This window comes from Quercus robur, chromosome 2, assembly GCF_932294415.1.
Source record: "Quercus robur chromosome 2, dhQueRobu3.1, whole genome shotgun sequence".
In the NCBI taxonomy this organism is placed as follows: Eukaryota; Viridiplantae; Streptophyta; class Magnoliopsida; order Fagales; family Fagaceae; genus Quercus; species Quercus robur.
Window position 1 is genome coordinate 89,275,104 of NC_065535.1, and position 16,032 is coordinate 89,291,135.

A 16,032-nucleotide genomic window follows, 5' to 3' on the forward strand; every position below is an offset into this window, starting at 1 on the left:
TTGTAAATAATGTAATGTACAATTGAACTTTGTTTCTAGTGGTTTCTCAAAAAAAAAAAAAAATTGTTTCTAGTGCTTCTTAGTTCTTACAAACGATTCATCTTCTATACATCTTAAAATGCTTAAAGATAAAACATATATAAGTAAATCCATCACTTATATTAGGAAAAAAAAAAAAAAGACTTTACTTAGACAAATGTTATTCCATCAAGAACCTACTAACATTTGGTTGAAAATGTGACATAATTGTTAATGAAGCAGCTCTTCTTTCTATACAAACCTCTCCTCCCTAAGCATTACCAAACTAGACGGAATAAACTGAAATAAACCAAATTGGACCAAACTGGACAAAATGACCAAAGTAGACCAAAGGGAATGGATCGAAGTGTACCACAATATACTGAACCGGAGGGAATGGACCGAATTAGATTACATTAGACTAAATGGACCGAAGCAGATTGAAGTGGAGCGAATGGGAAATACTAGGCTAATGTGGCATAACAGGAATGTAACAATAATAAAAACTACAACTTTTAAATATTATATATAGACAATGACAAATTAGTAGTGCCCATTTCACTTAAGAAGGCCTCGTTTTTATTTTGTTTCTTCACATACTTTCTAGCATTCCAATTTTCTAGTAGGACCTTGAAATTATTTTCTTAAGCAAGTAACACATGCCTAAATGGCACAAGTATAAAATATATTTTGAGTAAAAAGGAGCATTCACAACAAAGAATACAAAAATTATAGCTTTTACCAACTCAAAAAGCCATTTTATCTATTTTAACAACTCACTTTACAATACACTTAACATCAAAGATTTTATTTTAGCACTCAACACATTAAAATAATATAAGCAACATAATTAAATAATATATTCAACACAATAAACAACCATAATCAACACAAACCACCCCCACAAACCAACGCCACAAACCACCACCACTACAGCATAGCCATAGCCAACAACCAACATAAACCACCACAACACAGTCATAACCACCATCATCGGCACCCACAACCTCTACAAATCAAAACTCCCACCACCCAAAAACCAAATCACAAACCCACATCAAAATTCACAAACCCAGGCTGGAGAAGAAGCCACACTAATCAACCCAACCAACCACAACTCCCAACGACCCACTGCACCAATCGACCCAGCCAACCATGGCTCCCAACGACCCACTACACCGATTGACCCAACCACACGAGCTACCCATTGCACTCATCGACCTACCCACGACACCCAAACACACTTAAAATCACCGCACATGCTTGGGTGAAGGGGAGAGAGGGCTGGGCTGGGCAAAGCAAGGCTGGAGGGAGAAAGGGCAAGAGTTATGGTGGGTTGTCTGGGTGTGAGAGTGAGATGGTGGAAACAAGGCACGCGTGTGGGAATAAAAAATGATTTTTTGTTATACCATCCAGTTACAGTGAGTTCTTAAAGAAAAAATAGTAGTCCACTGTAGCAATCACTCAAAAGTTTTAGCTTTACCTTCGTTTTGTAGTGTGTGTTAATGGTGTCTTGGTTGCTAAAATGACTATTTAGTCATTTTAGCAACCTTATTGTGAGTGCTTACAGTTGTGAGATTTAAAACTAACCCCTTAAGAGAAGGTTTGACATGATAAAATCATACTCAAAACTTCATTATTTTTGATAATATGGTTAAAAGTAATCAAGATTAATATACACATGTCAAGAATTGTTGTACTGTTCTACCACTACTGCCAGTACCAGCACAACGGCACCAGCAAAAAGGAAACTTAAGGTTATTAATCAGCCTTCTTTTCTTCTTCTTGATGCTATCTCTAAGGCCCAAGCTTTGCCCAATTCAGTCTGAAACTTTCCTACAGAGTTTAGGGAACCTTGGTTAGATATGGTTGGTAATACAGACAGATAAAAGAATGCTACTAAAATAGCTTCCACTGCCAATGACATCATTGGAAAATATATATACTTCCGCGATAAATGATAAACAAATTCATTCTCCTTTTTAGTTGTGGCATCACTTTCTTCAGAGTAGGCAAATATGCATGCTTCAATAATTTCTAGTGAAGAGAGACTATCATCCAAGAAAATTCAAATGAAACCAGTTAGTATGACTTTCCTGATTTCTTAAATCTTCTCCATTTAAAAAATAATAATAATAATCTTCTGTGGAGTTCAAAGGAAGCTAATTAGCATCTTTTTTAAGAAGTGCTAATTGGAATCGATATATATCAGATAAGTTTGCATGGATAGAATGACTATGCAATTAGTATTGTAATTATCTTCTTTAGTATTTTATGATAAATATAAATGCAGCAATATAGCAAGAAATACTCATTCTATAGCATCCAGTCCATTAAAATTTTATTTCAGTTGCAAAGGGTTGATTATCATCAACCAGAAAACCACTTTAAGGATGGGCTGAATGACAAGGAAACACGCAACTGCATATGCCTCTCTACCAAATTGAAGTTTTCTGCCCAAATCAAATTCTACAGTAAAATGCAATGCTGCTTCACATAACATGATAATCTCAGTGGATTCAAATACTGATTAATTTAAAATCTACACATTAATTGGAAATCAAGTTATGCTTTTTTAGATAGTTCTAGCTCTTTAAAAAGCTCAGATAAGTCAGATATATGTACCAGCTGTTGACTGGAAAAACTCATCCAAATCCTTCCCTTGTTCTGCATAAAGACAGAAAAAACTTCAGTTCTCATGATAAATTCCAGAAATGGTAGATTATAAATGAGATAAACTATCATGTGCAAAAGAAAACCGCAATAATCTTAGCCAACCTCCACATCTGTAGTTTGTAGTCTAATTAAATTAAAGTTGTTAAAATTATGGTTGATTAAATTCATCACTTCCTAACAGCTTAAGTTTTTGCGACAATTGGTATTTTAACATAGTATCAAAGTAAGAGATCCTAAGTTCGATCCATGGTTTTACTCTACGTCCCATTTAAAATGTTAAAACTCCCACATGTTGAGCACCATTTATTAAGGCTATGGGAGAGTTTGGGCCCACACATGAGAGGAAGTGTTAGAATTATGGTTAATGATTAAATTCATTATTTCCTAACAGCTTAACCTTTTGGGACAATCGGCAATTTAACAAAATTCAAAGCACTATTCTAAATACATTAACATGATAACTGTATTCCATAAAGAGAGGCTTTAGTTTAAATATAAGCTCAAGTGAAATAGAAATAGGAAACAAAGAACCTGATACTATAGAACAAGATAACAAACTATATAAATTAATTTACAACTTGCCCCACATTCGAAGAATTACTCAAACTTGGTATTGTTAACTATCTAGTTGTGCAGTTGTGGATCATCCAAATAAGCATCCATAGGAATGTAATCATTATTCACTACTTTCAACTGTCTAAACACCAGGAGAATCAACCAAGATAGATTGAAAAGAAATGGAACCCGCAGGAGATACTTTTGAACTGTCCAACTCTTATTTGCATAATATTGGGGGAACATCCCATTACCAAAAAGGAGAAAAGAAAAAAGGTGTGGAGAAAATTTTTTTCTCTACCACCCATGATTGGTCATATTACAAATAGGACCCAGCAGTGTAGGTAAAACTTAAAAGCGTCTAGTGCAATTAAGTGTAAAGGCCTCCTAAAGACTAGGCACAAAGTGCAAAGACTGATTGAAGAAAAGTGCTAAAATGGATGGTGCAATCACAAAGTTTGTAAGTTCAAATTTTACATGAGTTACTTCAATTCCTTTAAATTTTTATATGGTAAATTTGAAAACAATCATCAATGGACAACCCGATAAGAATCTAGTCATATAAAGTTTAAACATAACATTTTTATATAATTCTTTTGTGCTTTATAAAAATACATAATTTTGATAACTATGATAAAAACTACAATAATGGTAAATTATCCTTGTTTGCAACTTTTGATATGTATACAAAAAAATTATTTGTAGTACAGAACCTTAAGAATAGTGTTTTCAGCTAAATAATAAGTTCTATTAAGATAATCAAATGCACCAAGTACACATCAGTACACAGGATGTGTACTAGATGTACATCACAACTAAGCTCAAATATTACAATGACCTATAAACTCTAATAAGTTTGAAAAAGAACCTCAAGAATAGTGTTTATATAATAAATGGTCTATGCCATTTTCTTCATAATCTGGGTGATTAGTTTTAATGATTTTATATATATATATATATATTAGGGAAAAAAAGAAAGTGCACCTAGGGTTGCTTTTTGCTTTTTTAAAAAGCAAAAGAAGAGTGTGTGTCACTAAATGAGTTATGATTCGGCCAACAAAGCACATAGAACTTAGGGCTTTAAGCTAGGGGTGCTTTTTAACTCTAGGAACCAAATGCCTCTTTGAAAACAAAACCTAAACCCTATTCGATTATTGAGGGGGGGGGGGGGGATTTAAACGCTGGTTTTCCTTATAAAAGAGATCAGGAAATGTCACTAAATTACAAGATTCTTGGCCCATTTAAACTAATTCTAAAGCAGAATTGGACAACAATATCTCTAGAAAATTTAGATGTTCAAACAAGCATATCTCATCCAATTTAGTCTGATTTAGAACTGGGTTCTAAGTTGGCTATGGAAAAGTCAACAAATTTTTTTCTTGGTCATTAATATTAGTATAAAACACAAATAATGTGTCACATCATATTGCAATATGTACAGCTTTACACATGATTCTTGTACATTAATGTATATTTATGTAACAAACCACGGCACATATTATGGAAAACTTGTGGTTCTAGGGTGATCCGTGATTGACTTTAAAACTGATATAATATGTGAATTATAAAAATTTCTTTTCTTTCACAGTATCTGAGCATAGAAAACATGTTATAATTTGATTGTCGTCTTACTTGATTACTCTTAATTTCATAAATGCACACTTAGGAGCAAGACTACCTAACTATTATTTAAAACTGTTGATCTTCTATTCATGAGATGCTTTAACTTATTATTATTCATCAATTGCTATATCTAGTTCTAGAACCAAGATAGAAATGCTGGGAACTTCCGTTAGGAACTTAGGACTTCGTACATTTTGTGCATATCAACAGGAAAAAGAGTAACATTAATTAATATCCCCCTAATTCTTTTTTACATATTCATGTTCTGTGCTTTATGCTGATGGTTGCTAGTAATAGTGAGTACGTCTGATTCCTACTACAGCCTTTGTAGACAAGGCATGTGGTATCCCTTCCCCATTCATATGGGGGAGGTTGCTCATAGATTCAAAATTAATAACATTGGGGATGATTTCATTTATGCTAGAATCTATTAACAAGTGTAGTTGAATTCTAAGTTGCTACCAATGAGCTATAGCTCAATTGGCACTTCCTTATTGTATAATAATTTGTTGGAAAGTGAGGTCTTGGGTTTAGGACCCATTGGGTGCATGCATAAGCATAACTTACCAATTAAAAAAAAAAGTGCTCATGGTAAGTAGCTAATAACTTATTAGTATGTCATAGCCAAGTTTCCAACCTACTGACATGATGGTCCAAGCAGAGTTGCAACCTTTTTTTTTCTTCACTATGTCCATGAACTCTCTGTCTATCTTATGTCCCCTTATTTCTAAACTTTTTTCCCCCAAAAAGTTTGGGGTTTCCTACAAACAAACGAAATCTTTCTGTATTATTCTATATATTCTATAGTTTCTTACCATGTCAATTTCCAATTCTTGGCCATTGAGATTCATGGGCAATATGAAATAATATTTAAGACAAAAAGAAAAAAGAAATATAAAGCATGCAATTATACAAAATTGAGAAGAAAATATAAACATAAGAAAGCCTTACCATTTTCATATTCTAAGGCTTGAAGTATCATCTCCACCTGGATAGAAAAATGTATTTAAATCAGATTATCCAGTGTATGTATTAAACAATCAGAAATTCTTTTTCAAGTATAAGCATGATTTGTCAATTATCACCAAAGTTGTATCAACACCACTTTAAATGCTATCTTTACTGGTGTTGTCAACTTGTCATTAGAATCTGGCTTATTAGCCACTTATTTTTTGTTTCTTTTTTTTTTTCTTTTCCCCTTCTTATTTTTTTGTTTTTGATCAGTCATTAGCTACTTTACAGTTTGTCTACATCGGCATTCCTCTTTTACCAAACTTTTGCATAAGATTTCTCATTTCCAAGGGATAGAATAAAATAAAATAAAGAAAAGTCAAAATATCCTCCATTTAAGATTATGTCTTACTGCTTTACCACTATTAAAACTTAAATTATCATTAAAAATAACCCAATTGATGGGTTTCCAACAGATTTTAAGAAAAAGTACAAAGAACAGGAAATACATTATGCCATAATGCTGTATCAAGAAAGCAACTAGTCTTTGTTGAGCAGATAATAAATAAAAAACCAATTCCCCAAACAAGCAGTTAAATAAAGAACATTAGTTACTGAAACCATAAGATCTTTAAAAAAGGAATAATTGAACTTCAGACTAAAAGTTGTTACAAAGGTACTGTGTCAATGTTTTTTGATACATTTTAAGTTGGTAGTGGGGATTTAAACCCTAGATGTCTCTGTTGGAAACACCAAGTAATGCCGTTGAGCTACAAGGCTTCTTGGCAAAAGTAGTGAATCAAAGTTAAATTATTAAATAAAATACATTACTATAGACGCAATATACCTTGTCAAGGTCCTTAACAATTTTAGCCTCTGGTGAAGAATTCTCCTCATATTCCAACCATAACTCACCTATTTCCTGGGCTGCAATTTATAAATAGGAAGTCAAAATTTGTCAAACAACTAATCACTTTCAGGTAGAGGAATAACAAATTCATTTTCCTAACATTGACAACAACACTTGCGCACACATAGAGTTAGTGAATAAAGTACCTCTTGACCCTCCACCAAGTAATTTGCACATGTGGTCTAATGCTTCTCGTTCTCGTCGACTCTTCTCTTCCTTTGAAATCCCATCTGAAGGTGTAATGTCCCCAACAATGGCTATTCAAAAAAAATTTCACAAGGTAAAAGTAACTTTTAATTGTTCACCAAGAGAATTTACTAAAGAAAAACACAAATAAGTAGAGATTATACAATGATCCTCATAAATCATGACTAATAGAACTTTTAAACATTTAAGGTCACACAATTGTAGTGTACCTGTAAAAGGATTAGTTCAATCTGCTGCAATATCATATGGATCCAATCCACTTACGTGTGGCTTTGGACCATTATTCAATATAGGAAAAAAAATGGGAAGGTTATCAACACCTAAGTGTTCTCATTGGAGTATAGTAAGTCTAGTTAGACCTAAGTGATCTCATTGAGATTCTAATCAGCAAGTTTATATAGCTAGTAAAATATTAAATTATCATATTTTTGTTTTATTTAACTCAGAAATAACTTTTGCACCATCATATCTATGTTTGCTTGCAATGTCAATATTCCGTGACACCAAAAAACAACCAACTGGGATTCTCAAATTGTAAAGTTACATGAATTTCATTTCAACAAAAGTCTGGCTAGTTTTTGCTAATTTTCCAAATGTTTTAATAAGTCAAGGTAAAATTTTGTTGTTGTAAGGAATAAAAGAGGGTACACTACAAAACATTACTTGCAAACCAAAATATGAACCTTAACATAATTTTCTTTGGTTGGAAGGGAACAGATTAAAAGAAATTAAAGGGAAAAGAAAAGCAATTTAGAAGACAAAAGACATCACAAAATTGATACACAGATTTTTCAATGTAGCTTAAGTGAAGCTACTTACTCTTCATCAGTGTAAAAAGGAAGTTCTATTTCTTGCCCTGCCTGCCCACCCCACCCCCCCCCCCCCCCCCCCCCCCCCAAAAAAAAAAAAAAAACAATAAAAAGGACCTTGACTAGTGTTTGTCATCACTATATTTGTTTCTAATTCATTCCAATTTTAAACGATCATCACCCTCTGTTATATTAATGCCATTGCTATATACAACAACAAAGAAAAGCCTTACTTTAGTCTCAATAGATTAGTTAGAGTTAGTCACATGTATTCTTTTCCTCCATTATATTCTATTTGAACACATACTTTATGTTACTTCAGTAATGACAACATTACTATAGTGAAGGGTTTTGTGGGAAAAGAAAAAAAAAAAAAAGAGAAGTTTTCCTCTAACAACAAACAAATTTATTAGACTAGAAATCCTAGTCCAATCATACTTGGTGTGCAAGAAAAGAAATTTGTATTACAATTCTTGTAGTCCTATTAGTCTAGAGTTTAACCTCCTATAATATACCAAGCTATGTACTCACTCACTGTAATACACAGTACTTAAATAGTGGACTCGCTCACTGTAATACACAGTACTTAAATAGTAAAGATGCAGTCATCAACAGGTTTCCTATGTGGAAGTAGGCAATGAAAACGAACCACCTAAAATCCATCACATTGCCACTACATTACTTTATTTCTTCTTTCTATTTTCACACTTGTGTAAAAACAATAATTTTTTCGACTAAACAAGCAATTAGGGGGGAAAATGAAAAAGGGAAACAGCTCACCTTCTGCAATATCATGAACAATCGCAATTTTTATACACCTGAAAATCAAGACAAAAAGCACACACATTTCAACAACAAAGATTGAAAAAGAAAAAGAGAAGTATAAGTTAAAAGCTGAAAAGTTCAAAAAATGAAAGAGAAAGCCAAACTTGTCTCGATCAAGACCAGGAATATCCGAAGCAATGAGAGCCATCAATCCCATTCGATACATGTGATCCGCTATAGATTCTGGATCCTTTACATCTCTCTTCACCCATCCAGCTCTTTTCGTTGTCTATTTCATCCATATTCAAAACACACCTTAAAATTAATATCAAAACCAAAAGAAGAAATTCACCGAATTCAAAATGTGTATGACCTATAACCCTATCCCCTGTTTGGCCGCCAAGAAAATGCATTAGGCTTTCGTTTAAAAAATTTTCTAAGTAACTTTCTTTTCCATTTCTTACATTTTTCTCAGCTACCAAACAAAAAAAAACAAAGTATTATCGGACCTTGAGGCGGTGGCAGAGAGAGAGAAAATCGATGGCGGAGGAAGCAGAAGAAGGAGGAGTTCTCTCGTTTGCATTGGCGGCGGAGGAAGAGGGAGGGTTGATAGTGGTACCGTCACCGGCTGTGACGGAAGAGGACGAAGACGATGCCTCCGTGGCGGCCATACGATATAGCCTAGAAGTAGAGGATTTGAATCTGAGCTGAGGTGTAGTTGAAGTTGTAGAGAGAGAGGGCGCCACTATAAGTGAAACAAGTGAGGCCGATTTACACACCAACGCTCTGCTTCCGCTACCCATTTTTTTGATTTTATTACCGAATTTTTTGCTATATTTTGTTGGCAGATTGATTAATTATTTATTATTGATTCACAGTCAGAGATTCGCTATATGCTACAATTTGTGTGGTTCCTACACGTCAACCATGTGTATGATATGTAGTTTAAAATTAACCCCATCAACCATAGTTGGGTAGCCAAATTTATCTAATAGAAAGAAAAAAAAAAAAAAAAAAAGGTAGTTTAAATTTTTTTTTAGTAAATAATAATACTTATTAGAATATTCACAAAAACAGTAATATTAATATTTTAAATTGGTTTCATAATATATATTACATAATTAGAGTACAACTACAAAATGACTTAAAAAATTTTTAATGACTTTCTCAAAAATTAAAAAAAAAAAACTTTGAATAAAAACGCTTACTTAAAAATAAATAAAAAATTTTAAATGACTTTCTCAAAAAAAATTTTTAAAAAAAACTTTGAATGAAAACGCTTACTTAAAAATAAATAAAAAATTTTAAGTGACTTTCTCAAAAATTTAAAAAAAAAAAACTTTGAATGAAGATTTATTGGATCCCATTAAAAATTTACATGTCAAAATATTTATATGTTAATGTTGGTTCTTACATTTTAGTTTATGTGTTGTGTTTGCCAAAACTTTTAGTTTTTAGCTCTCTTTTTTTTTTTTTGGAGGGGGGGGGGGGGGGGTGGGTTTGGGACTAGACTAGTGACCGGTTACTGGTTCAACTGGTCGAACCGGCAGGTTCGGTCTGATTTTTATAACCATACCTTTAGTTTAGTATTAAGGTTACCAAAAACTATATATTTTAATAATTATCTTGCAAATAATTTACCGAAAAATTATTGGACACCAAAATGCACACTTAAAGTGACTGTTTTTAATTTATAAAAAACTTAAAAGTAATCGCTTTTATTTCTAAATAAGTTTATCAAAGTCATGATGTGTTGTATGGATTTGTAGGGGCCTTTTTTGCGTATTGTGCATTGGGCTAGGTTGCCTCCTGCGGTAATGGGCCCGAATGTTTCTGAGTAAAGGAGTTGAGACCAGTCCAACTGTAACTCAACTTGGGCCGGTTTGTGCACAAACTATGCCTCGTCTGCTAGGAGTTGGCTTACGACAATTAGAACTGTTTCAGATGAGTTACGGCAGACATATATAATAATAATAATAAAAACAAAGTACTCTAACTATTTAAGTGAAATGGCCAAGTAATCCCTACTTATAAAACATGATTACAGTCGTGATAATGTCATTTACAGAGAAAGTAAAGGAGAAAGGAAATAATATGAACTAATCAAGAATGGTCATAAAATCAAGTTTTAAGTTTGGTCCGCGAGAGCAAAACTAAAGAGGGGAGAATGCCACCTCTCAATGCAAATAATCTCCCAGGAAAAGATCCTGCCGTGGGGATTAATGGTTTTGAGGGAGTCGGACTTGAATGGTTAATGCCCAAAAGGAATCCTTGTTATGTTTTGGAAGAGAGCAGGATTTGAAAAAGGAGAGAGGGAAATCGACCTATTGGTGCATGCCCATTGTGTTATCTCTCTTTTTTCCTCAATTTCCTCTCTTCTTTCCTCTGTTTTCTTTCTTCTCTTTTTTCTTTTCTTTTACTCTGTTTTCTTTTTTACTTCGTGAATACTCTGTTTTTCGATCCCTTCCTCAGGGCACGACAAGGGTCCTTTTATAGTGCCTGCCGTGACCAGTTTTTTACCACTTTGCCCCTTAACCGCCTTTGTCTGGTTTGGGCGTACTTGTCGACCACCAAAGGTGTGTGACACTCACCCTTGCCAGACAAAGGCAGGTTTGTTTCATTCCTCAGTCCACCGTAGCACTCTTTCTTGCCACGGCATAAATGTTTTCTCTCTCTTTCCCTCAAGGCATGCACCTAACGGTTCTCCCCTCAACCTTGCCTCTTTTGGGTGGTCTGTCATCCCAGCATGACGTACCTCCCAAAAGGGCTTGGGTAGGAGCTGCAAAATAGGTCTTTTCCCCTCTCCCCACCACCAAACCATACCCCCTTTACCTCTTACCTCTGGCCCATGGCCCTACCACGTCCCATATTGGCTGGGTACAGGCTGGTGGTGCCTGGGCCTTGCGCGTGCTTTCCTTTCAGATATGTCCAAAAGTCTGCCTGCTGCTCATGCGTTTGCCGTGATCTGGAGACTCTTCGTCTGTGTTTTCTGACCTCTTATGTGGGCTTTTCTTTGGTTTCCCGCTCCATTCAAAAGCTGGACTTTGTGTGATGATGGGCTTTATATTTCTTTGGCCCACTCTCGGTTTTCTTTATTTCTTGCAACGTTGTATTATTATTCCTGCCATAATAACTTAATCCTGCTAGGCCTCTTTTGGGCCAGCCGTTTATTCCTTCTCTCAGTGGCTTGTCATGGCCACTGTTTTGCTTTTACTTATGGGCTCCTATGTCCCTTTAGGCTTTTCTTTGGGTATTCATGGCCCATTTACTTTTTTTGGGCTTCCTCGGCCCATTTGCTAATTCCACACTTTCATGGGCTTTTTACTAACTTCATTGGGCTTCCCTGGCCCAATAACTATATTCTCATCCTTGAGGTTCATGGGCCTGCCATAAACCCCTTACTTTCTTAGTTTGCATTGCCTTGGCTCTACGGCGGCCCTTTCTCGCTTTTCTACCTCATACACTGTCCATGGGATACCATTTCTTTCTTTTCGGGCTTCTTTGAGCCCACTTGTCTCTTCAAGACCCATTTGTTTATTTGTTAGGCCTGTGATCCATTATTCCTGCCGCTTGGGCCTAATGATTTTTTGCTATCTATTTTGTCAATTTCTTGTTGCGCTTATTATTGGGCTTTCTTTCTGTCTGCCTGGGTTCTCACAAATGGCCCTCAACAGGATTGCTATATTTGAAGTATGTCTTCATAGTTCATTTGCATTAGTCTATCAGCATAACCACTTGCTTTTTTGAATGAATTTTTATGTTTGAGTTTTGGATTGATTCGGTTATTTTATTTTATTTTTTTAATGGGTTTTCTATTGGGTTTTGTTTTGGGTTGATTTTGAGTTTGGTTTGGGATGAGTTTGAGTTGATATTGGTTTGATTTCCATTGATTTTGGGTAAGTTTGTATTTGGATTATGATGATGCTGTATTGGGTAGTGGTAGGTGGATGATGATTAATTTTAGGTGGTCTTCTTTCTTCTTCTTCCTTTTCTCCTATGACATTGAAGTTAGTCAAGAGGAGAGAGAGGGAGAGAAAAGATTAAAAATAATCAAATAAAAAACTTATACAGTTAATGTAGTAATAATGTATTATATGTACAATGTTGTAGATGACTGATGTGAGTAATTTTTGATAAAAAAAAAATTGTGTAAATCTGACCACCCTTTTAATTTTGCATTGATTGGATGCATTGACCACCTTGTTTTTGAATTTATCTCACTCTGATGGTCAAGCAACTATAGAGTTTGACATAGTTCCGGGTGAGATGCTAGTGCTGCAGCCCAGTAAGAGGAGGGAGTGCACGTGGAGGTTGTGCAAGGGATGTGAGAGTTGTGCAGGGGGATGCAGCTCTTATTGTCAGTGTTATTGACACTTTAAGGAGAGTGTAGTCTACACTCATGTTTGGAGAAATTTTGGTTTTAGTTCTATAATCTGGATGACTGTTTGGAGATTTTTTGGTTTTAGTTCTATAAACTGGATGTCTTAGATTTTGATTTTGATGAGATATTTTGGCTTTAGTTCCGTAAACTGGATGACTCTGATTTTGATTTTGATGAAATTCACTCTATTGTTTTACATTTGTTAGAAGTATAGTCTTTACTTATTTAGTATAATAGATTTACCTAGGCTTTATTCAAAACTTAAAAACCAATACATGCATAATATAAAATATGGTCTTGAATGAGATTAAGAAGAATGTCAATGGTGTAACTCGGGATGGCTTTGAATGCCTAAAATATGGTCTCCAATGGCTACACCTGTTTTGTCCGAGAATCCAATCACTCCAGCATCATAATATAAAAGGAAGAAAGAAGGAAAGCTATGTAGATTTTATTATATCTTTGTGTTGTCTACATGATCTATATGCATGGTAGACAAATACAATACAAGGTAATCTCAGATCAAAAGGAATTAAGGAGAATGGCTCGGTGAGAAGAATTCCGTAACTAGTTTACATTTGTTCCAGATTTTCACACTCCTAAGCAAAGTTATAGATTGATTTGCTTTGAACTCGGGTATTGAAATAATATGCTTCACCAATCCATTATGGCAGGCTAGTCCAATTTTCACAAGCTGGTGACAACAATCTGGGGTAATTACTTCATCTTTTAGAAATATAGTGGTAAAGATAGATGTCCCACAATTATCTGTCAGTTTCTTTTTGCAATTGTCCAAGAAGTTGGCTTCATACTCACCGTCTTCTATGAATGCGGGTCTTTCCTCAACATATGAACCATCATATTCGGGTGCCGGGGCAATGGATTCTTCAAAGATGTCTGAAGCCACCTTGGGCAAGAGGACACCAATTGCACTAGCCAACAACACCACCACCACCATGGCTGGGAAGCTTGTAAATCTGGCCATGGTGATTAAGGCTCTCTTGTGTGGTGGGAGAGAAACTGCTTGATGCTGTTAGAGTGAGAATATAGGTTTATTAAAGGGAGAAAGTGGAGTTGAGAAGGTTTAATTAATGTTTCGAGAGTTTTTAAAAAATCCCATTTTATTAGAATTAATGATGTGAGTTTCTACAAATTTGTCTTAATTGTTCAGTTTTGTACATGATTGAAGAATAGTACTAGATGTAGATTGCTCAGTTTCTACAAATCCCTTTTTTCACCATTTTTTTTAGTAAGAAAAAACTAGAAAAATATATGTACCTAAAGTATTAGCCTTTAGATCGTAGCTCAAGTATATATTTATTTTTGTTAACGGGCTCAAGTTTTAACTAGGTGTTTACTCTAAAAAAGTTGTAACTAGATGAAAGAATTTAATGATTTATAGTTTTTTTTTTTTTTTTTTGGAGAATATTTTTAGAAGAGAATTTAATGTCTTAATGGCATGATGCTATTCTTTTTTTAACTATTAAATCTAATGAAAATCAATGTTTTAAAAAATGTGCAATTCTTATGAAGTTATATTAAGTGTAATTTGAACTCATATTATATATATATATATATATCACCAAAAGTCGAGTCCAAATTTTTTGTCCCACTTTTCCTGTTTCATCCTATTCTCCACCAATAAAAACTTACCACATGTTCACCTAATTAATTAATAATGGTAGTATTTAATTAGTTAGGTGAACATGTGGCAAGTTTTTATTGATAAACCATAGAATAGAGCAAAAAAAATAGGACAGAAGATTTAGATACCCTAAAATCCCTATTTTCTCTTTAACATAAATTAGACTTATGGCCTACTATTTTTTTCTTACTTCACAGAGTAGGCTCAAAGTCAGAATCTTATCACTTAACATAAAGTGCTTAAAACAATAAAACTCTAATCTTTCCACTTCACGAATTGGGCTCGCGGCCCATAATATTGTCAATATCACACGGTGGGCTGATGACCTGTATTTCTCTCACCTTATGATTGGGCTTGGAGCCCGTGTTATTTCTCCTAAAGAAACCGAAGGCTCAAAGGCCCACTTCATTTGTTTCCATGGCTCCATGATTGACTCCCCAATAAAAGCCCCTTATTTACATGAAGTGGGTAAAATCAAAACAAAACAAAATTACGTGTTGAAATAACCATTTTCAGTTTTTTTGAAAATATGTATGGGTAAAAAAGTGTGTAAAAATACATGTAATATTGTTTGAAAACTAAAAACACGTGTTTAAAATTATGTACCAAACAGCCCCTAAATTTGTGAAGGCCATACATGTATCTTAAAGGCCCAAATCATTGAATCCATTAAATAAAAGGTGGTCCATTGGGGACAAAAAATCTTAATGAAGACAAAAATTGTTGGGCAAATGGGACACCAACAAGAGAAACCAAATTTGCTCTTTTAATTCTATCCAAAAAAGAAATGTTTTTTTTTAATGAACTAGAGACATTAAATGTGTATTTTACAAGGGAAAGATAGCAGAAGCATTGTTGGTTGGTGAATAATATTGGCATATGAGAGACCTATGGTGCACTAGCTTTTCAAAAGTTCAGGTGACCATTTTAGCATGCCAGAAAACTTCTTGTGAAGGTAAGTCCTGCAAATTACTAAAGCTACTAAATACACTTATTCCCTCCAAACCACAGGTCCCAAGTTTTCCGCATGAAAACTGTGTTTAGATCATGAGGTGAAGTCTTGTGATGACATTTATCATTTTAAGGACAGTGGCAGTCCCGAGAATTTTTTTGAGGGATATTATTAAGAAATTTAAATTAAACAAAATTTAATAAAAAGAAAACTTGAATATATTGTGTTGTTGACCAAAAAAAAAAAAAAAAATACAAATACATGAAGTTTTTCAATTTCTTTCTACAGAGTTTTCATATTTTGAAATCGTCAGATGATAGTTTATTATTAATTGTCATTATCTATTATCTATTATCAAGTCTCCAGGAGGGAGCTTTACACACATATACACTTAGATTAGGTTAAAGTAAAAATTCCATATTGTATAAAAAAAAATGTAGATGTGACCATTTTATTGTTTTTATAAATTATTGACTCTGTATTAATTATTGACTCACATAACCACGTTCATTCATACATAAATAATACATTTAACAATCG

The 16,032-nt window shown here is 34.1% G+C and overlaps 1 protein-coding gene across 1 annotated transcript; it reads right to left on the minus strand.

Annotated features, from left to right (window-relative positions):
- Nucleotides 1–1,629: 1,629 nt before the first annotated feature.
- Nucleotides 1,630–9,361, minus strand: LOC126715703 (uncharacterized). Its single transcript, XM_050416452.1, has 8 exons — nt 9,024–9,361; nt 8,679–8,803; nt 8,530–8,567; nt 6,880–6,990; nt 6,671–6,750; nt 5,824–5,860; nt 2,644–2,685; nt 1,630–1,854 (listed from the first exon to the last, which is right to left on the minus strand). The coding sequence occupies exons 1-8, from the start codon at nt 9,315–9,317 to the stop codon at nt 1,784–1,786; spliced, it is 798 nt and encodes a 265-aa protein (XP_050272409.1). The 5' UTR covers nt 9,318–9,361; the 3' UTR covers nt 1,630–1,783.
- Nucleotides 9,362–16,032: the final 6,671 nt, after the last annotated feature.

Bases quoted from the DNA above. Each gene is read 5' to 3' on its own strand.
- LOC126715703 (XM_050416452.1), bottom strand. From the start codon at position 9,317: ATGGGTAGCGGAAGCAGAGCGTTGGTGTGTAAATCGGCCTCACTTGTT. The intron at 6,751-6,879 runs GTACTTTATTCA...TATAAATTGCAG, and splicing joins ACTTGGTGGAGGGTCAAGAG to CCCAGGAAATAGGTGAGTTA. The intron at 5,861-6,670 runs GTATATTGCGTC...TTTTCTATCCAG, and splicing joins TTGTTAAGGACCTTGACAAG to GTGGAGATGATACTTCAAGC.